This window comes from Eretmochelys imbricata, chromosome 23 (genome assembly GCF_965152235.1).
Source record: "Eretmochelys imbricata isolate rEreImb1 chromosome 23, rEreImb1.hap1, whole genome shotgun sequence".
Classification (NCBI taxonomy): domain Eukaryota; kingdom Metazoa; phylum Chordata; order Testudines; family Cheloniidae; genus Eretmochelys; species Eretmochelys imbricata.
This window is the reverse complement of record NC_135594.1, coordinates 11,609,349-11,631,382: the sequence shown is the minus strand read 5'-3', so window position 1 is coordinate 11,631,382 and position 22,034 is coordinate 11,609,349. Positions and strand designations below refer to the sequence as shown.

At 49.0% G+C, this 22,034-nt stretch overlaps 1 protein-coding gene across 1 annotated transcript; it reads right to left on the bottom strand.

Annotated features, from left to right (window-relative positions):
* Nucleotides 1–16,154: 16,154 nt before the first annotated feature.
* On the bottom strand, nt 16,155–21,763 carry LOC144279044 (uncharacterized). The gene is made up of 3 exons (XM_077840480.1): nt 21,681–21,763; nt 18,391–18,512; nt 16,155–17,433 (listed from the first exon to the last, which is right to left on the bottom strand). The coding sequence occupies exons 1-3, from the start codon at nt 21,690–21,692 to the stop codon at nt 16,845–16,847; spliced, it is 723 nt and encodes a 240-aa protein (XP_077696606.1). The 5' UTR covers nt 21,693–21,763; the 3' UTR covers nt 16,155–16,844.
* Between the last annotated feature and the right edge of the window lie 271 nt (nt 21,764–22,034).

Here is a 22,034-nt window from a genome sequence, read left to right as displayed (position 1 = left end):
TGTATCCATCCACACATCTACACATCTAAACCCATACACACCCCTTTCCATCCATCCATCCATCCTACATATATAACTCCATACACATCCCTCTACTTCCATCCATCTAAATACACACCTCTCTCTATCCATCCATCCCCCAAAACACCTATATATTTATCTGTCTATTTCCATACACACCCCTCTATCCATCCATCTTTCCCCTTACACCCCTGTGTCTATCTATCCATCTATCTGACCATCTGTCTGTCTATCCCCATATACCTATCCATCTAGCTAGCTAGCTAGGATTTCTATGTTGCCCATCACTGTGGTATCTCTGTACATGCCAGTAGATTAGCTCAGCCTGGGAAGGCATCTACTGTAGATCACTTCCTTGGTCTAGGAAGGTCATTTGGAGAGCATCCAGCAGCTGCATCCTGGCACAGTTGTTAAGTTGGGGGTGTTGCTGACATACACCTCACCACTAGCACCCCAGAGCTGGGCGTTCTGCGTTCTTCCCCACGGGGCCACTGGGGTTGCCAAAGCTGATTGTTCTCAGTGAACCCTACTTGCCTGCCCCTGGCCCTGGGGTAATTTTGAAGGCATGTATGTGTTGTTGTGGGGGTGAGAGAGGAAGCAGGTTATTGTTGTTTTAATAATGGGGGACATTTTGTGGCTGCTCCACCATTTGGAGGGTTGGAATATGGGCCGGGGGGTGACACTGGGGGGCAGTGGGTGGGTGAAATAGACCTTGGGGCCAGATGAATTCATTGAAGTGTGGGCATTGTCACAGCCACCCATGGTGTGTCTCTACACAGAGCCAGTTGTGCTCTCCCACGGCAGAATATTCATGTCTTCATGCCATCGAGGCTGGGGTAGGTGGGGGGGCTCTTCTCTGTTGATTTCACGTCCTCCTGTCGGTTCTGTATGCAGATGGGGCTTCTATTGTATTAACCCATGGTGCTTAATTTACACTGGGGAGAGGGCTAGATGAATAGAAAAGCTTTGTCTGGCAGAAAACCAGCTTGTCACCTCTGTGTTGTTACAGACATTACAATCTATTTTTCAGTGAATGCACATAACTCCTTGTAGAGGGTCAGTACACGCATTGAACAAGGACGTGAACGACCTGGGCATCACTGGCTTTCATCTGACGCCTCATACGACACCATTCATGGATAAAGACCGTGAAAGTGGGGTGTTAGGTGCAGTGAGGAGTTTGTCAGGCCTGTGAGGAGCTGCTGATCTACAACCGGGACCCCAGTTGGCTTGGAGGCGTTCTCAGGGTCATGTTAACATCTTGCTTCATGAAAGCTTATGCCCAAATAAATCTGCTAGTCTTTAACTTGCCACCAGACTCCTCGTTGTTGTTGTTTTTGCTTTGCGTAGGGGCATTGAGGTCATGCCGGGACAAGCTCTTATCTGGAGATTTTCATCTGTAGATCTCAAAGTGCTTCACACCAGATGTCAGTGTCATTATTCCCATTTTACAGATAAGAAAGCTGGAGCACAGGGGCGAGAGGGGAGTGGCCAACATCACCCACAGGGCAGACCTGGGAATAGAAACTGGATCTTCTGGCACAGTTCTCCAGCCACTAGGCTCCCCTCTGTCTATCGCTCATAGCCAGACAGATCCTAGCTCTGGTTTTATGCTGAGCTATTTGGCACATGGCCCAGCATGTTACTATATGCTTGTACGACATCTCCCCTGGGTGCTGCCATGTTTTTGGTAGTAATTATAATAATTAGATTAAGGATCATCTTCAAGCTCAGCCTCTCTTTTTTGATCACAGGGAGTAGGAACACAGCCAAGCTCTGTTATTATATTGCCACCCCGCAGGCCCGAGCAGAGAGCCAATATTTGGGCTTTGCCAGGATCTTGCCATTCAGAGGAGAAATTGACGATGTGAGAGTGACCATCAGGGTGTAGACGTCCCAAGGGGAGGACAGCAGGTTTAATCCCCCCGAGGAGCAGTTTAACTGGTTGCCTGTGTTATACTATAAACTATATGGGGTGAAGTCCTATATGAAAGCTTGTCATGCTCTGCATTTGATGGTCTGTATGAGCTATGTTGGGGGTATGAATCTATGTCTTTGTGCATATAGAAAATTGGGCTCAGAATCTGTGAGCTTTGCTGCTCACTGGGGCAAGCAGACACAGGTACTTCCCAAACCTGTTGTTTACACAAAAGCGGTTTTGAGTTTCTCTCCATCACCCAGTCCCAGGGTAAGACAATGGTGGGCCATTAGACCAAACAGAAACCATGGGAGAAAACCTCGAAATTGCAAAGCGCACCGAGTCAGGAGAGAGTTTCTCCATTTTGATTAACCAGGCATCACCGTGGGTAGAGATAATAAAAAAAAAACCCAAACTCTAAGACTTTTTAAAACAGCCTTGGGATGGAGGGTTTGGATCCAGAGCTTGAGGGACAGTCTCAAGATGGGAGGGCGCCCGTGAATGCTGAATCCTTTCGGGGTAAGCTGGGAAACTTATTTCAGGCCATAGATATCACGAGAAATGGGATTTCATCTAATAGGAAAGTGTCATGCCTGAGGCTGCAGCTTTTAGTTTATGTTCTATGTCACCTGTATGTGGTTGCTTTCCTGTCTCTGAATCTGGGAGTTCTCTATTCAATAAATGTTGTGTTTATTTTCATCCCAAGCGGATCTCTGAGGGGAAAACGGCGCGGCCTGGGTGCGCCAAAGTAAGCTCGTGGCTGGGGGACTAGTTTCACATCTTCAGAAGTGACAAACAGTAGAGGAACAGTCTGAATGTCTGGTAAGTAAGACCTCAGGGAGGACGGATTTGGGGAGACTCAGCACTGTTGTCCCCCTACAAAGATTAACAGGGCTGGTGAAAGCCAGGGGGAGACCTTGGCTTGTGGGCTGGCTACTGGTGTTGGAGATCTGCAGCAGAGTCCCATGGCACAAAGGCTTACAGCTCAGGCAGTGACAGACCCCCTTACTGGTCTGGAAACTCCCCAGAACTTCACAGCTGGTCAGGTGTTTCCTTGTTTGTTTATAGATGATAAACACAAGGGTCTTGTTTCCCAAATACAGTAGGAACAAAGAACAGGCAGCTTTCTTGCTCAGAAATCCACGTCTGCCTCGCCAGCCAGTCCTGTATGCCGGAAGATCTCTGTCCAGGCTTCCTTCCAGGGCCATGTTCACAACGGCTTCTCTGGCTGTCTGCTGGCTTTCTGCCTCTCTCTCACAGAAACACAATCAATTGGTCCCCACACTCCTGCTTTTGTAATCAGGGAAATCCCTCAGACCAAGTGTCTCACCTCTGTGGCCCAGTGCCTTGGGCGGTAGCTTCCAATTGTTCTAGCTATCACTACACACAGGGGCATTTAATTGCTCCTTCCTTTTAGCCTGAAAGAAGGGTGCATAGCTTGGGCTTTAACCAGGTTTGTGGTTGCCTGTAAATCAAAGACCCACTTGATGGCAGGCATGAACACCCTCCAGCAACAATGTTCTACAACGATAAATCTCGTTGTTTAAAGTGCTGTCATAAGGGAACGTCTACACTGCAATCTGACATGTGACCACAGCACGGCTAGACTGGACAAGCACCCTGGAATCTTATTAGAGAGATACAAGGCCTGGCTACATATACCCACTGCTGATTGGTTGGGTCGGGTGGCTTCTGCCCCCCTCCTCCCCACCCCCGAGGAGAGGAATGGCCCCGAAGGGAGCTCAAACTACTTAGGGAGATCCTGCCCCAATTCTGGTACGCTACAACCCCCAAATGCACCCACGCCGAACCTCCAGCCAACAGCTTCTGTGGAAGCAGAACAAAAGCTGAAAGCTTAGTGGCAGTGTCATAGGTGCTGACTCTGTGGGTGCTCTGGGGCTCAAGCACCCAAGGGGAAAAAAATACAGGGTGCTCAGCACCCACTGGCAACAGTGGTTCCGCCGCTGGCCCGCAGCTGGCCTCAGACCAGCTGTTAGGAGGCCCCACCTGCTGATCAGCTGTTCCGCGGCTCAACCGATCAGCTGTTCTGCGGCCCCACCCAGCAGCTGTTTGGCAGCTCCCGCCACTCAGTCCTCTCCACCCCCTCCCCTCATCACCCACCCTTAAGGCAGGAGGGGGCAGAAAGGCGCAAGCAGCGGGCGAGCGGGTAGGGTGGCCTCTGGGGAGGGGCAGAGAGGAGCAGGCGGGAGGTACTCAGGGCAGGGCTCTTGGGGGAGGGGGCAGGAAGAGGTGGAGAGGGGGCGGAGCATTGGGGGGAGGGGGCGGGGCAGAGATGGGACACCCACCGGCAAAACCAAAAGTCAGCACCTGTGGGCAGCGTGGTGTCGACCAAGATGAATATCCAAATGAAAAATTTGGAAGGGGACTGTGTTTGTATTTGCTTTACAAGCCCTGGCGCCTTCATCTTTGAAGCATTTCAGAGTCGGAGGTGCAAAGCACCAGGTTTTCCAAAGAGCTCAGCTCCCATTAAGGGGCCTAAATGAAGTAGCCGGCTTTTCAAAAGTACTCAGGACTAGGTTGGGGTGGCATTCCTGGCCCGTGAAAACGTTGGACATTTTGAAAAATGTTCCCATCCCCAATCAGGATGAAAATGCAGGCATTGCAGTGTCTAACTTTCGGCCAGCGCCTACACTCCCTATATAATGAAAAGGGAGAGACGGGCCCCTGAGAATGGACTCCACAAAAGCCAGCATGCTGGGCGGGCAGGGGTCTGTCTACCCTGCAGTGTAAGCCCAGGGTTAGTAGAACTCGAGTTAGCAGACCGGGGTTTGTTAACCTACGGCTTGAGCATCTACACCGCATTCCGTGGGCCCGAGTCCAACCACCCGTATCCCAGACTTCCTACCGCCCTCCCAAAATGTGGCTATTCCAGCCCTTTGCTCATGGTGCAGTGTGGGAGACCCTGACTGTCCACCAAACTTCACTGTCCAGAGGACAAAGAAAGTCAGCCCACGGATTGTGGAATACTTTTGATGGACTCGCAGAGCAGGAGTCTGGTAGGGCTGTGTCTACACTGCAAAGCAATAGGGCTTGAAACCTGGCTGGGTTCCTGGCTTGACTAAGGCTCAGATCCTCCACCCTCTTGGAGTCCTAGGAGCTTAGGACCAAGCCACGGGTTAGCATGATTTGCGTGTAGACAGAAGAGAGGGTGAGGCTTGAGTTTGAGTTCCAACCCTGGGCTTACACTGTAGTGTAGACATCCCCTCAGGGAATTAGGTGCCTAAAATCTGGGCTTCATGGGAGGCACCTATCTCAGGAGTTAGGTGTGAGGCAGGCAAGGATGGGTCTTTTATAACCCATAGCCAAGTGGGTAGGATCCTCCCCTGGCCTGTGGAAAACCCCAGTTCAATTCTCCCCTCTGGTTGATGAAGAATGGGGGTTTCCCACATCTTCAGTGAGAACCATGGAGTCATTCTCACTCTTCCTCCACACCCCTATTCATATGCAACGTGAAACAGCTCAATCAAGAGAGACCTGTTGGGATAACGGGGCCTACAAGTCTACCCTAGTTGTGAGCTCAAATGTAAGTAGGCAAGCGACTAGTCTGGTTTTAAGTCACACAGTCCTGGTTTCAGAAAGGTTTGTCCCTGTGGTTCTGTCCAGGATCATTGTGGTGTAGACTATAGGGTGGTTTAGGTTAAGACACAAGTAGAAGTTAGGTTTGAGGCCCAAGTTAGCTTAAGTGTAGAGGAGTATGGGAAACTGAAGGTGCTCGTATGAGAAAAGTCCAAGTTACGTTGGAGACTGTGTTATGGGAAAGGGAGAGTTGAATTTCAGAAAAATAATTTTATTTCTTATTAGCATACAGTTAACTCCTATCAAGTATTCTATACACAACTGAGTTGAACAACTACTGTTGTGATGTACAAAGATACATATTAAGACACGTGAAGCTGCTCTTTTACAAAATGATTGCTTTTAGTTCTCCACATGTCTTTGGTACATCTTGAACATGCCACATCATTGGTAGATATGCAATTCTGTGATAATAAGTTATCTATAAGACAAGACTATTCATTCCTCTGGAACTGTAAGCTAGTATTTAGCAAGGACATGCTAACAGTTTATGCAAGGGGCCCCCATGCTAAAGCGTTATGTCACCATTACGTTTTGCTTATAATGGGTTTTAAACAAGGTTTTAATCAGTGTTTTTGAGAATTGTGATCATAGGCGCTGCCTTTTTGTTTTTGCCGGTGGGTGCTTTCGAAGAGGGGTGTGTGTTTGGGAGGGGGGAGGGGGCACTCTGCCAGTTTAGAGAGGAAGCTATTTTTAGCATATTTATACACTTCTTTCACATTCTAGCTATTGAATGTGTCTATCATTGGTATCTTTACTATTTTAATAATGATTCAATTGTTATGACTACATAATTACACTATCAAGAATTACAGTGTATTGAGATCATTGCCTTCACCTACAAGCTGTCTTCACTAACGCCCCAGTTTAAAGACGGTAAGTCTCACTGTAGCTTTCTGGATGAAACGGTCAGCAATCTTATTCCCATCACTGCAGTGCAGTCAAATTTACCACTTTGACTGCAGTTAGCACCAGGGGAGGGTGGCACCCCACAGTCTATCAGGGGTGCATTTCCTCATGGGCAACAAGAGCTGGTTTTTCATGCTGCCCATGCCAAAAGTTTGTGTTGACTGCAAACAGTGGGATGCAATGTGTCACCTGCAATAGCCTTGTATGGACACTAGATGGCAGAAAGAACAGGAGGACTTGTGGCACCTTAGAGACTAACAAATTTATTTGAGCATCAGCTTTCGTGAGCTACAGCTCACTTCATCGGATGCATTCAGTGGAAAATACAGTGGGGAGATTTATATCCATAGAGAACATGAAACAATGGGTGTTACCATACACACTGTAACCAGAGTGATCACTTAAGGTGAGCTATTACCAGCAGGAGAGTGGAGGTGTGTCAAGGTTCCTTCCCCACTTTGAACTCTAGGGCTCACAAATGTGAAGACCTGCATGAAAACCTCCTAAGCTTATTTTTACCAGCTTAGGTTAAAACTTCCCCAAGGTACAAACTATTTTACCCTTTGCCATTGGTTTTCCACTACCACCACCAAATGTTTCTCTGGGTTCCTGAGAAAGCGTTGTTTGGAAACGTCTTTCCCCCAAAAAATCCTCCCAACCCTTGCACCCTACTTCTTGGGGAAGGTTTGCTAAAAATCCTCACCAATTTGCATAGGTGACCACAGACCCAAGCCCTTGGATCTTAGAACAATGAAAAAAAAAAACATTCATTTCTTGAAAAGAAACATTTTAATAGAAGAAACAGTAAAAAGAAAAGGATCACCTCTGTAAGATCAGGATGGTAAATACCTTACAGGGTAATTAGATTCAAAACAAAGAGAATCGCTCTAGGCAAAACCTTAGGTTACAAAAAGACACACAGACAAGAATATTCATTCTATTCAGCGCAGCTTATTTTCTCAGCCATTTAAAGAAATCATAATCTAACGCATATCTAGCTAGATTACTAAATTCTAAGACTCCATTCCTGTTCTGTCCCCGGCAAAAGCCTCACCCAGACAGAACAGACCCTTTGATGTTCTCCCTCTTCCCAGCTTTTGAAAGTATCTTGTCTCCTCATTGGTCATTTTGGTCAGGTGCCAGTGAGGTTATCCCAGCTTCTTAACCCTTTACAGGTGAAAGGGTTTTTAACTCTGGCCAGGAGGGATTTAAAGTGACCATGAGTTGGTTGAGTTCAGGATCCTGACGCAGGGAAGAAAGGTAAGCAGCAGGATATGGACCCTGGACTTCAGGAAAGCAGACTTCGACTCCCTCAGGGAACGGATGGCCAGGATCCCCTGGGGGACTAACATGAAGGGGAAAGGAGTCCAGGAGAGCTGGCTGTATTTCAAGGAATCCCTGTTGAGGTTACAGGGACAAACCATCCCAATGAGTTGAAAGAATAGTAAATATGGCAGGCGACCAGCTTGGCTTAATGGTGAAATCCTAGCGGATATTAAACATAAAAAAGAAGCTTACAAGAAGTGGAAGGTTGGACATATGACCAGGGAAGAGTATAAAAATATTGCTCGGGCATGTAGGAATGATATCAGGAGGGCCAAATCGCACCTGGAGCTGCAGCTAGCGAGAGATGTCAAGAGTAACAAGAAGGGTTTTTTCAGGTATGTTGGCAACAAGAAGAAAGCCAAGGAAAGTGTGGGCCCCTTACTGAATGAGGGAGGCAACCTAGTGACAGAGGATGTGGAAAAAGCTAATGTACTCAATGCTTTTTTTGCCTCTGTTTTCACTAACAAGGTCAGCTCCCAGACTGCTGCGCTGGGCATCACAAAATGGGGAAGAGATGGCCAGCCCTCTGTGGAGATAGAGGTGGTTAGGGACTATTTAGAAAAGCTGGACGTGCACAAGTCCATGGGGCCGGACGAGTTGCATCCGAGAGTGCTGAAGGAATTGGCGGCTGTGATTGCAGAGCCATTGGCCATTATCTTTGAAAACTCGTGGCGAACCGGGGAAGTCCTGGATGACTGGAAAAAGGCTAATGTAGTGCCAATCTTTAAAAAAGGGAAGAAGGAGGATCCTGGGAACTACAGGCCAGTCAGCCTCACCTCAGTCCCTGGAAAAATCATGGAGCAGGTCCTTAAAGAATCAATCTTGAAGTACTTGCATGAGAGGAAAGTGATCAGGAACAGCCAGCATGGATTCACCAAGGGAAGGTCATGCCTGACTAATCTAATCGCCTTCTATGATGAGATTAGTGGTTCTGTGGATGAAGGGAAAGCAGTGGATGTATTGTTTCTTGACTTTAGCAAAGCTTTTGACACGGTCTCCCACAGTATTCTTGTCAGCAAGTTAAGGAAGTATGGGCTGGATGAATGCACTATAAGGTGGGTAGAAAGCTGGCTAGATTGTCGGGCTCAACGGGTAGTGATCAATAGCTCCATGTCTAGTTGGCAGCCGGTATCAAGTGGAGTGCCCCAAGGGTCGGTCCTGGGGCCGGTTTTGTTCAATATCTTCATAAATGATCTGGAGGATGGTGTGGATTGCACTCTCAGCAAATTTGCGGATGATACTAAACTGGGAGGAGTGGTAGATACGCTGGAGGGGAGGGATAGGATACAGAAGGACCTAGACAAATTGGAGGATTGGGCCAAAAGAAATCTGATGAGGTTCAATAAGGATAAGTGCAGGGTCCTGCACTTAGGATGGAAGAATCCAATGCACCGCTACAGACTAGGGACCGAATGGCTAGGCAGCAGTTCTGCGGAAAAGGACCTAGTGGTGACAGTGGACGAGAAGCTGGATATGAGTCAGCAGTGTGCCCTTGTTGCCAAGAAGGCCAATGGCATTTTGGGATGTATAAGTAGGGGCATAGCGAGCAGATCGAGGGACGTGATCGTTCCCCTCTATTCGACATTGGTGAGGCCTCATCTGGAGTACTGTGTCCAGTTTTGGGCCCCGCACTACAAGAAGGATGTGGATAAATTGGAGAGAGTCCAGCGAAGGGCAGCAAAAATGATTAGGGGTCTAGAACACATGACTTATGAGAAGAGGCTGAGGGAGCTGGGATTGTTTAGCCTGCAGAAGAGAAGAATGAGGGGGGATTTGATAGCTGCTTTCAACTACCTGAAAGGGGGTTCCAAAGAGGATGGCTCTAGACTGTTCTCAATGGTAGCAGATGACAGAACGAGGAGTAATGGTCTCAAGTTGCAGTGGGGGAGGTTTAGATTGGATATTAGGAAAAACTTTTTCACTAAGAGGGTGGTGAAACACTGGAATGCGTTACCTAGGGAGGTGGTAGCATCTCCTTCCTTAGAGGTTTTTAAGGTCAGGCTTGACAAAGCCCTGGCTGGGATGATTTAACTGGGAATTGGTCCTGCTTCGAGCAGGGGGTTGGACTAGATGACCTTCAGGGGTCCCTTCCAACCCTGATATTCTATGATTCTATGATTCTATGAAAGGTGGTTAGCCTTCCCTTTTTATTTATGACAGGGTGAAAAAACCTTTTGTAGTGATAATCAAGGTGGGCCATTTCCAGCAGTTGACAAGAACATCTGAGGAACAGTGGGGGTGGGGGGGATAAACAAGGGGAAATAGTTTTACTTTGTGTAATGACTCAACCACTCCCAGTCTCTATTCAAGCCAAAGTTAATTGTATCCAATTTGCAAATTAATTCCAATTCAGCAGTCGCTCGTTGGAGTCTGTTTCTAAAGTTTTTTTGTTGAAGAATACCCACTTTTAGGTCAGAAATCGAGTGACCAGAGAGATTGAAGTGTTCTCCGACTGGTTTATGAATGTTAAAATTCTTGACATCTGATTTGTGTCCATTTATTCTTTTACGTAGAGACTGTCCAGTTTGAGCAATGTACATGGCAGAGGGGCATTGGTGGCACATGATGGCATATATCACATTGGTAGATGTGCAGGTGAACGAACCTCTGATAGTGTGGCTGATGTGATTAGGCCCTATGATGGTGTCCACTGAATAGATATGTGGGCACAGTTGGCAACGGGTTTTGTTGCAAGGATAGGTTCCTGGGTTAGTGCTTCTGTTGTGTGGTGTGTGGTTGCTGGTGAGTATTTGCTTCAGGTTGGGGGGCTGTCTGTAGGCAAGGACTGGCCTGTCTCCCAAGATCTGTGAGAGTGATGGGTCGTCTTCAGGACAGGTTGTAGATCCTTGATGATGTGTTGGAGGGGTTTTAGTTGGGGACTGAAGGTGACGGCTAGTGGCGTTCTGTTATTTTCTTTGTTGGGCCTGTCCTGTAGTAGATGACTTCTGGGTACTCTTCTGGCTCTGTCAATCTGTTTCTTCACTTCAGCAGGTGGGTACTGTAAGTTGTAAGAATGCTTGATAGAGATCTTGTAGGTGTTTGTCTCTGTCTGAGGGGTTGGAGCAAATGCGGTTGTATCGTAGAGCTTGGCTGTAGACGATGGATCATGTGGTGTGGTCAGGGTGAAAGCTGGAGGCATGTAGGTAGGAATAGCAGTCAGTAGGTTAGCTAGTTATAGAGGTATAAAAGAAAGAATCAGAATCACTGTCTGCCGGTGTAAGGGTCTTCTCTTACTGTGACAGTCTGAGGCCCTGTTCTTAGGCTAAGGCCTCTGGCTAAGCAGCAGAGGCTGCCATAAGCTGGGAAGCTACTGGTCACATCCTCACATCCCAAACTAGTCCCACTGAAAGAAGGTGCTATTGGGCTGTTAGGATACAATCCTGTCCTGATAATTCCCATCGCCTCCAGAGAAAGAGAAGTGCCTAGAAGATGTAAAAGGAAACTTAGTTTGATAGCATCCTGTCTGGCAAGAACTCACTTATCAAGAGCTGGGATGTGAAATCCTCACTACTGTATTGTTTTGTCATTATAGTTCCCACTTTGCTATTGTTTGTCTGTATAATCTCTATCTGGTTCTGTGATTGTTTCTGTCTGCTGTATAATTAATTTTGCTGGGTGTAAACTAATTAAGGTGGTGGGATGTAATTGGTTACCTAATCATGTTACAATATGTTAGGATTGGTTAGTTACATTTCAGGAAAATGGTTGGTTAAGGTATAGCTAAGCAGAACTCAAGATTTACTATATAGTCTGCAGTCAATCAGGAAGTGGGGGGGAAATGGAAATAGGGAATGGGGGTGGGGAAATTGGAATCATGTTTTGCTAAGGGGGGGGAATGGGAACAGGGACACAGGTAAGGCTCTGTGGTGTCAGAGCTGGGAAGGGGGACACTAAGGAAGAAAACTGGAATCATGTTTGCTGGAAGTTCACCCCAATAAACATCGAATTGTTTGTACCTTTGGACTTCGGGTATTGTTGCTCTCTGTTCATGCGAGAAGGACCAGGGAAGTAAGTGGGTGAAGGAATAAGCCCCCTAACAAAAATTTCCAAAACAAAATTTTTTGCAGGTCAGTCATAGAATCATAGAATATCTGGGTTGGAAGGGACCTCAGGAGGTCATCTAGTCCAACCCCCTGCTCAAAGCAGGCCCGATCCCCAACTAAATCATCCCAGCCAGGGTTTTGTCAAGCCTGACCTTAAAAACTACTAAGGAAGGAGATTCCACCACCTCCCTAGGTAATGCATTCCAGTGTTTCACCACCCTCCTAGTGAAAAAGTTTTTCCTAATATCCAACCTAAACCTCCCCCACTGCAACTTGAGACCATTACTCCTCGTTCTGTCATCTGCTACCACTGAGAACAGTCTAGAGCCATCCTCTTTGGAACCCCCTTTCAGGTAGTTGAAAGCAGCTATCAAATACCCCCTCATTCTTCTCTTCCACAGACTAAACAATCCCAGTTCCCTCAGCCTCTCCTCATAAGTCATGTGTTCCAGTCCCCTAATCATTTTTGTTGCCCTCCGCTGGACTCTTTCCAATTTATCCACATCCTTCTTGTAGTGTGGGGCCCAAAACTGGACACAGTACTCCAGATGAGGCCTCACCAATGTCGAATAGAGGGGAACGATCACGTCCCTCGATCTGCTGGCAATGCCCCTACGTATACATCCCAAAATGCTATTGGCCTTCTTGGAAACAAGAGCACACTGTTGACTCATATCCAGCTTCTCGTCCATTGTAACCCCTAGGTCCTTTTCTGCAGAACTGCTGCCGAGCCATTCTGTCCCTAGTCTGTAGCGGTGCATTGCATTCTTCCGTCCTAAGTGCAGGACCCTGCACTTATCCTTGTTGAACCTCATCAGATTTCTTTTGGCCCAATCCTCTAATTTGTCTAGGTCCCTCTGTATCCTATCCCTACCCTCCAGCATATCTACCTCTCCTCCCAGTTTAGTGTCATCTGCAAACTTGCTGAGGGTGCAATCCACACCATCCTCCAGATCATTTATGAAGATATTGAACAAAACCGGCCCCAGGACCGACCCTTGGAGCACTCCACTTGATACCGGCTGCCAACTAGACATGGAGCCATTGATCACTACCCGTTGAGCCCGACAATCTAGCCAACTTTCTATCCACCTTATAGTCCATTCATCCAGCCCATACTTCTTTAACTTGCTGGCAAGAATACTGTGGGAGACCGTGTCAAAAGCTTTGCTAAACTCAAGGAACAACACGTCCACTGCTTTCCCCTCATCCACAGAGCCAGTTATCTCGTGACTTGCCCTTGGTGAAACCATGTTGACTGTTCCTGATCACTTTCCTCTCCTCTAAGTGCTTCAGAATTGATTCCTTGAGGGCCTGCTCCACGATTTTTCCGGGGACTGAGGTGAGGCTGACTGGCCTGTAGTTCCCAGGATCCTCCTTCTTCCCTTTTTTAAAGATGGGTACTACATTAGCCTTTTTCCAGTCGTCCGGGACTTCTGTCAGAATGTTCTGGTTTAGTAACATTGAATTGTGTTGTTCCGTTTCAGAATGTTTTATTTTATATGTAACTTAGAGCTTAATATGTAAGTATAATCATATAGCATCATAGCGAATGTCCTTTATAATAGAATAGACTGGAAAATAAATTGGGAAAGAAAAAGTATTTTTGGAAGGAAAAAGGAAATGACACAAAATTTAATCCAAATTGACACAATCCCAGTTTCCGTTTCAACAAAACTGCATTTTCCAATTGAAAACTGCGCCATGAGACATTTTTTGAGCAGCTGTATTATTTAGTATTAATTTTATGGTAGCACCTGGGAGCCCCAGTCATGGACCAGCCCCTCATTGTGCTAGGCGCTGTACATTGTATATTAAGTGAGTTACCATCGCATCTGGGAGCCCCAGGCATGAACCAGGATCCCACTGTGCTGGCTCCACTTCTGAGGAGTGGTGTGTGAGGTCTCTGCTGGAGAGGAGAGAACATCGTAAGGCCAACCCCTCAAACCCTCCCCGCAACCATGGCTACGCCTGCAAGACATGCAATCCCATTTGCAAACCCAGGATCGGACGTGTTTCCCACATGAGAAGCCATAAAAACAAATACACCCAGAACGTGGGGCAACACTAGCTGAACACTCATCCATCGAAGTGAGGGGAGAATCCCAAAACAATGGTAATGCCTGGGAGCCCCGTCATAGGCCAGGACCTGATTGTGCTGCATGCTGTACGTTATTTATTAGGTGTATTATGGTAGCACCAAGGAGCCCCAGTCATGCCCCGGGACCCCATTGCGCTCCCTGATGTATGTTATTTATTAGTTGTATTATGGTAGCACCTAGGAAAACCAGTCATCCCCTGAGACTCCATTGTGTTAGGTGCTGTACAAACTCAGACAAGCTCCATCTCACCCCAGGATCTCCGTTCCCCCAGCCCTGAGAACATCCAATACAGCAGAGCAACCTGCCAAGACATGGCAGATGATTCCTCCATTGCAGGTGTGACGCAGGCAGAGCAGGTCCAAACTCATGCCAAGGTCCGCGTGTCTCAGCTGAACTATGACCAATACCTAGCTGGGCACAGTCAGGCTCGCCTGTGTGTTGGTGCTGGTCCCGTAGGCATTAGAAATCCAAACATCTGTTTGGGGTTTAAATGTTATCGAGTGCTTGTGAGTTGCTGGGCGCATTAATCTCACTTATTCCTGTACACTCTGGGGTACAGATGCTATATTTGAGCATCACAGTGCGAATCACCAGACAGGAGAGAGACATTAACTAGTGGGAAGGGCTGATCGCCAGCAGAAGGTGTCACATCCTGCCCTACAAGAAGGGTCTATTTACACCAATGGACCACTGTGGGTCGTTAAAGAGGACAAAAGCCATTGGTTGTTCTGCCCTCCCTCCTCCCCCACGAAGATGAGTCATGTAAGTGGATTCCTCCCATCAGTGGAGTCTGCACAAGGGAGAAAGGGGATGAAAATCCCTGACAAGAAGCAACTGGATCGCTATGCTGCTTGGACTCTGTTGGGGGCAAGGTTTTCAAGCCATAAGTAAGAGATCCCCAACTGCTTAGCTTGGTTTCGCCTTAAAGGTGACATATAGCTTGCTTATTAGAAAAGCCTCTATTACCTTTGGAAACCTATGATTATAACTTATTTGTGTATCTATGTTCACCTGTTTTAACCTTCAAAATAACTCGTGTTTCCTGTTCCTAGTTAATCAATCTGTACACAGTTTATTATAGGATTGGCTACAAGCGTTGTCTTTGGTGTGAGATCTAAGGTGCAATTGACGTAGGGTAAGTGACTGGCCCTTTGGGACTGGGAGTAACCTGAATATTGTTATGATTCTTGGTGTAAAGAACCTTCTGTCCCCAAGACAGGCTGAGCTGGGTGGCAGATCGGAGGACCCGGGGAAATATCGGTGGCTCCATGTTAAGGCTGCTACATTCCTGAAGAGGTTACACGGGGTACTTGGTTGGGGACAGCTAATTATAGAGCTCCCAGCCAACTCAGGGTTTGTGCCCAGCTTCCTGACAGTCTGTTCGGAGATCGGCACGCACGCTGTTCAGCCAGGGCTGGCAGCCTTATAGACCAACCCGGCCACAACACTGCAGAAGCTGGTGTTAGGGGGGAGCTGTATCTGGGGAACCCCTTGGTGAAATGGCTCCAAATTAGGGTCACTCACCTGACCCCAGGCCCCCATGTACCACAGCAAATTTCAAGGTCATCCAAGGAAACATGGAGATTTCAGAGCACTTTTAGATGTGAAGTGGTGTCTCAATCTTGCCCTGCAATAATGGTCCCTTCTGGGAACCAAGGAGTTTGCAATGGGAGCTGCCTTCTGCGGCTGTAACCCTGGTGTTTGGTTCCCAGGTGCAGCTCCTGTCAGCTGGGGGAGCAGAGAGCGGGGCTGGGAGCTCTGTCCCCCCTCATGCTTCAGGTGCCCCCCATCCCCGGGGGATTGGGGCTGTCTGCTCAGGGGATCCCCGCCCAGGGAGCAGGGGATGGGGGTTCTAGGGATAGGGAGGGGAACACTCAGGGGCTCTGGCTCCAGTTAAACCCAAGCTGCCTCCCAGCCTGCCTGTTTGGAACCAGGCTCGACGAGGGGCTGCCCGTGGGGACCCAGCACCTCCAGGGGACGACGTGAGACTCCCGACGCACAGACAGAGATGGGAGACCTGGATGCACGGACAGACGCCCCCAGGATGCTCAGAAGCTTTATTGGTGGCAATCGCACATCAGAGAATCAGCAAAAAGCATCACCCGCAGACTGGAACAACCCCAAAGCAGCCCCCACTGACAGAGCCCCAGGCACCGAGAGCCCCACTGCCCCACCGTGGCTATGGTCCATGCCCAGGAATCCCCCCACCACCATCTGAGTAAGGAGCTCCCCCCGCGATCCAGCCCCATCACAATATGCCCTGCTCCCATCCACTGCCCCTTCCCCCCGGCCTCATGCAGAGATGGAGGTTGGGTTCTAGATCGGAGTTCTGAGCTCACTGGGTGGATGTGGGTTCTTGACTTCAGCTCAGAGACGCCCCCAGGGTTGGGGGTCATGTTCTCGATTGGAGCTTCACATGCACTGCTGGGGGTGAAGGTTTAGCACGGAGCTTGAGATGCACTGTGGGGGTGGCAATTCTGAATTGGTGCACACTTGGGGAAAGGGCCGCTTCTAGAGCACAGATTGGAGCACACCCAGGGATGGGGTTCTAGGCTGGAGTGCAGCCAGAGATGGGGATAGGGTTTTACACTGCAGCACACCTAGCAATGGGGCTCTAGAATGGAGATTTTAGCACGTCCAGGGATGGGGTTCTAGATGGGAACACACACTGGAAGGGGTTCTAGCTTGGCACATACCCATGTATCGGGTTCTAGATTGGTGCGTGTCCATGAATGGGGTTCTAGATTGGAGCACACCCATGGATTAGGGCTCTACATTGGGGTACACATCAGAATGGGGTTCTGGATTGGAGCTTGGTGCCTGGTTGGGACATGTTTCTTTTACACTCAGAGAGCCAGAAGCACATGGGCAGCGAGAGAGGCCAGTGGCAGAAAGAGCCGCACGCGATTCCTGGCCCCGCTCCACTGTCTATATCTTCCCAGCCAGGCAGGGGTTGTTTTCGGGGTCCGTCGCAGCGCAGTCCTGGCAGCAGTTGTTTTCGCAGCGCAGCAGGGGCACATCGTGCAGCTGGTGCCAGGCCTCCAGCAGCTCCTGGCGGGTCACCACGGGCCACGTATCGTTGCAGAAGATGCGCTGGAAGACGAAGGCCTTGTAGTTGCTGTCGATGTCCAAGAAGGCATCGCTGGTCATGCTGAGGATGTTGTAGGGCCTGTTTTCCGCCAGGCACACGCTCGTGCAGGGCGAGTTGAGGGTGAATAAGATCAGGCAGCAGTTCGGTCTGCAGGTCCTGGCCTTGAGCTGGGCCACCGAGCTGTTCTTGCCCCTGTGGAGCAGACGCCACTCGCTGTGCTGCCAGCGAGTCTTCCGATGCCGAGGCCGGGCAGCTACAATAGGCCAGTCATTCAGGGTGTACTGGCCACCTGGCTTAGCGAGCGCCTGATTCATGGCATTCAGCGCTGTCTCGGGCAGCTGCTCCTGCAGGTTGGTGGGTTGGTTACACGTCTCACGGGGCAGGCTCACGACGAAGGCATATTGAGATCCATCTAGTGTGAGGGGCCTGAGAGGGATCAGAGCACAGCAGGGTCAGGGACCCAGGACTCAGCCAGGAGATGCCAATTAAAGGGAGAGAAATGGGAATAGGCCCCCCAAATACCCTCCTACCTCAAGGCTCCATCTCCCCCGTGCACCCCAAATCACCCCTCCAGACTCGGGGCCCCATCTCTGCCTGGATTCTCAGAATCACCCCTCCAAGCTCTTTTCCATATCTCCCCCTGAACCCCCAGAATCACCCCTCCCAGGTCTGGGCCCCATCTCCCCCTTGTAAACCAATAATCACCCCCTCTATGTCCAGGCTACAGCTCTCTCTGTACCCCTAGAATCATCTCTCCCATCTCCTTCCAGATCCCCCACAATCAGCAACACCCAGATGAGGGCCCAATCTCCCTCTGCTACCCCATAATCTCCCCTCCCCACCACAGGCTCCATCTCCCCACTGAACCCCCAGAATCACCGTTCCTCATATCTGAGCCCCACCTCCTACACCCTGAGAATCACCCCTCCCAGGTGTGGGCTCAGTCTTCCCCCTGCAACCCCATTTTCACCCCCTCCTAGCTATGGGCTCCATCTCCCTCCGCAGTCCAGAAACACCCCACCTCTGAGCTTCATCTCCCCTTGCACCCCCATTATCAGCCCCTCCCAGTTTTGGTCTCCATCTCCCCCTGGACCTCCAGAATCATCCCTCTCCCAGCTCTGGGCTCAATTTCCCCTCTGCACCCCCAGAGTCGCCTCTCTCCAAGACTAATCTAGTCATCCAAGTCAGGAGTGAATTCATCACCCAGCATGCTGGGTGCTCTCCAACTACGGTCAGTGTCTGGGCAGAGCTGGGCACAATGGGACCCCCTGACCTTCCAGGGCATCCCTACAAGCCAGTGGGATCCAACCAGGGCCATTCTGTGCTGCTTTTTGCAGCTGGGCTACAGGGGTAGGGAAGGACAGAGACAAACCAGTCACTCACCGGTTCACATAATCCACGATCACTCTGAGCGCAGCTGGGTTGATGCTCGTGGAGGTCTCTGGCCCGAAGCAGAGGAGAAGGGGCAGCAGCAGGAGTCCAGCCGTGGGCATCCATCCCAGTACCTGCACAGGACTCCACAGACTCAGAGCCCCCCAACCCACATCTTCTAGCCCTGCTATGCTACCAACAGGCGAGTGGGCAGTGGGACCCTGTGGGGCTACATGGGGGAGGAGGAGGAGGGGGAAATGGGGGAGTCATCAGGGTTTCCATGGGTAGGAGGAAGTGGGGGGCAGAAAACACTACCCTGGTGCTCCATGGGGTAGTGAAGGTGGGGGTCACGGGGGAGTTCCCTTGGGCTCCATGGGGCAGAGAAGTGGGGGGCAGAGGGGACTCATAAGAATGACCATACTGGGTCAGACTAATGGTCCATCTAGCCAAGTATCCTGTCTTCCAACAGTGGCCAATGCCAGGTGCCCCAGAGGGAATGAACACAACAGGTAATCATCAAGTGATCCACCCCTTGTCACCCATTTCCAGCTTCTGGCAAACAGAGGCTAGGGACACCATCCCTGCTCATCCTGGCTAATAGTCATTGATGGACCTATCTTCCATGAATTTATCTAGTTCTTTTTTGAACCCTGTTATAGTCTTGGCCTTCCCACATCCTCTGGCAAGGAGTTCCACAGGTTGGATGAAGAAATACTTCCTTTTGTTTGTTTTAAACCTGCTGCCTATTAATTTCATTGGGTGACCCCTAGTTCGTGTTGTGACATTACACCCCATATTCTTCATAAAAATATGGTATAACTAAGATATACTTTATGCAAGATGGCTCATGTAAGATATCGTTGGAAAGATTATGATTTACTGCATGTGATTATCCAATTTGTATGCATGTATCATTTCTGTATCTGAAGTTAGGAATATTGACTATGTAACAATTACAACTATGTGTGTACTTTGGAAAATGCCCACCAGACAGTAAAGTAAGTAATCATCCTGAATGACAGGTTTCAGAGTAACAGCCGTGGAAATGGCCCAACTTGATTATCATTCACATTGTGTAAAGAGTTGTCACTTTGGATGGGCTATCACCAGCAGGAGAGTGAATTTGTGTGGGGGGGTGGAGGGTGAGAAAACCTGGATTTGTGCTGGAAATGGCCCAACCTGATGATCACTTTAGATAAGCTATTACCAGCAGGACAGTGGGGTGGGAGGAGGTATTGTTTCATATTCTCTGTGTATATATAAAGTCTGCTGCAATTTCCATGGTATGCATCCGATGAAGTGAGCTGTAGCTCACGAAAGCTCATGCTCAGATAAATTGGTTAGTCTCTAAGGTGCCACAAGTACTCCTTTTCTTCATCCTGAATGAGTCATTTAAGAAGGATAATAGAACTGTGAAGATACTAATCTCTCTCCTTTTTGAGAGGCTTCCTGGGACCCAGCTGTGACACTACCAGGGCAGGTGGTCCTGTCACCTGATACAAAATACCACCTTGGACACTGCTGGTATTTTTCGTCTGTAGGGGGATGGAGATCAAACAGTGGATTCCCGCTTTAGGTCAATCCTTTTAAAGGGCTGGGGTGGGGGTTGATCTGGACTCTCCTCCATTGCCTACCCAAGAAGAAGGACTGCTGGAAGAACCTGAAGGGATAAAGGAACTAACCTGAAAGGAAAGGCTGGGGTGAGTCCAGACTGAGAGAGGGGTCCAGTCTGTAAGAAGAAATAACTGGAACTCTGAGCTACAGAAACTCTGAATCCTGCCTAATTCAACATTTAGGGTGAGAAATTACATTTTGTAACCTGTTTCTTTAGTGAATCAAGCTTAGTTTGAATGTTTTATTTTATTTGCTTAGTAATCTGCTTTGTTCTGTTTGCTATCACTTATAATCACTTAAAATCTGCCTTTTATAGTTAATAAATTTGTTTCGTTTCTTATTAAACCACTTTGTGCAATTTCTAACTGGAGGGGGCAAGAAATTGTGCATATCTCTCTTCACATTGAGGAAGAGGGTGAATTTTTATGAGCTTGCACTGTGCAGATCTTTCTATACAGAGCAAGACAATATACCTTTGGGTCTGCACTCCAGGGAGATGGGAACCTGAGCGCGGGGAAAGTCCCTTCAGTTGAGTCTTCCCATAGCCCATCTCAGTGTCTGTGTCTTTCTGCAGCTGGGTGTGGCCCTGCCTGTGTGTGTGCTAGAGGAGGTTTAAGAGCTTGGCTCACCAAGACAGTGTAAAGGGGGCCCAGGCTGGCAGAACAGGCAGGCTCAGTGGTCTCTCAGTACATCAGGTGGCACCTTCAGGGGGGCCAAACCATCATATGCATGTTATGAGAAGAAGTAAATAACACTTCCTTATTTACTTTCTCCACAGAATCATGATTTTATAGCCCTCTATCATATTCCCCCTTAGTCGTCTCTTTTCCAAGATGAAAAGTCCCACTCTGATTAATCTCTCCTCATAGAGAAGCTGTTCTATACCCCGATCATTTCTGTTGCCCTTTTCAGAACCTTTTCCAATTCCAATGTATCTTTTTTGAGATGGGGCGACCAGATCTGCATGCAGCATTCATGATCATAGAATCATAGACTACAGGACAGGAGGGGACCTGGAGAGGGCATCTAGTCCAGTCCCCTGCACTCATGGCAGGACTATTTTTTTATCTAGACCATCCCTGGCGGGTGTTTGTCTAACCTGCTCTTAAAAATCCCCAATGATGGAGATTCCACAGCCTCCATTGGCAATTTATTCTGATGTTTATTTTGGTGATGTGGGCGGACCATGGATTTATAGAGAGGCAATATGATATTTTCTGTCTCATTAGCTATCCCTTTCTTAATGATTCCCAACACTGTTTGCTTTTTTGACTGTGGCTGCACTTAGAGTGGATATTTTCATCCAGATGACTCCAAGATCTTTTTCTTGGGTGGTAACAGCTAATTTAGGCCGCATGGTTTTGTAGGTATAGTTGGGATTTTATTTCCCAATGTGCATTACTTTTCACTTATCAACATCGCATTTCATCTGCTGTTTTATTGCCCAGACACCCAGTTTGTTGAGAGCCCTTTGTAATTCTTCGCAGTCTGCTTTGGACTTAACTCTCTTGAGTAGTTCTGTATCATCTGCAAATTTTGCCACCTCCTGTTTACCCCTTTTAACAGATCGTTTATGAATGTCTTGGATAGCACTGGACCCAGTACCGATCCCTGGGTGGGGGACGCTGCTATTTACCTCTCTCCCCTGGGGCTCCATGGGGCAGGGGTGGTGGGGGCGGGGGGCTCACCTGGGGCTCCATGGTCGGCGGTGAAGGGTCCCTGTCTCTGCTGACAGATGCTCACACCCGCTCCTGGTGCGACGGGCTCCCAGCCCTGCTCTGTGCAGCGCTGCCCCAGGCAGCCGGGCGAGCGCGGGTGGGGGCTGCTGGCCACAGGCACCGGAACCTGCGGGCAGGTGACAGGACGGGGAGCGAACAGGGGCTCTGAGAACTTCCTCCTCATCGCAGCTCGACAGCAGCGCGGGGCGGTCACTGCGGTGTCGCGCTTGCAGCGACGCCCAAGGGGCCAGAACCGCTCCCATGCGGAGCGCGAGCCCGGAGGGCGCTGGGGCTGGGGCAGGGCGGCTCGGAGAAGCGGGACCC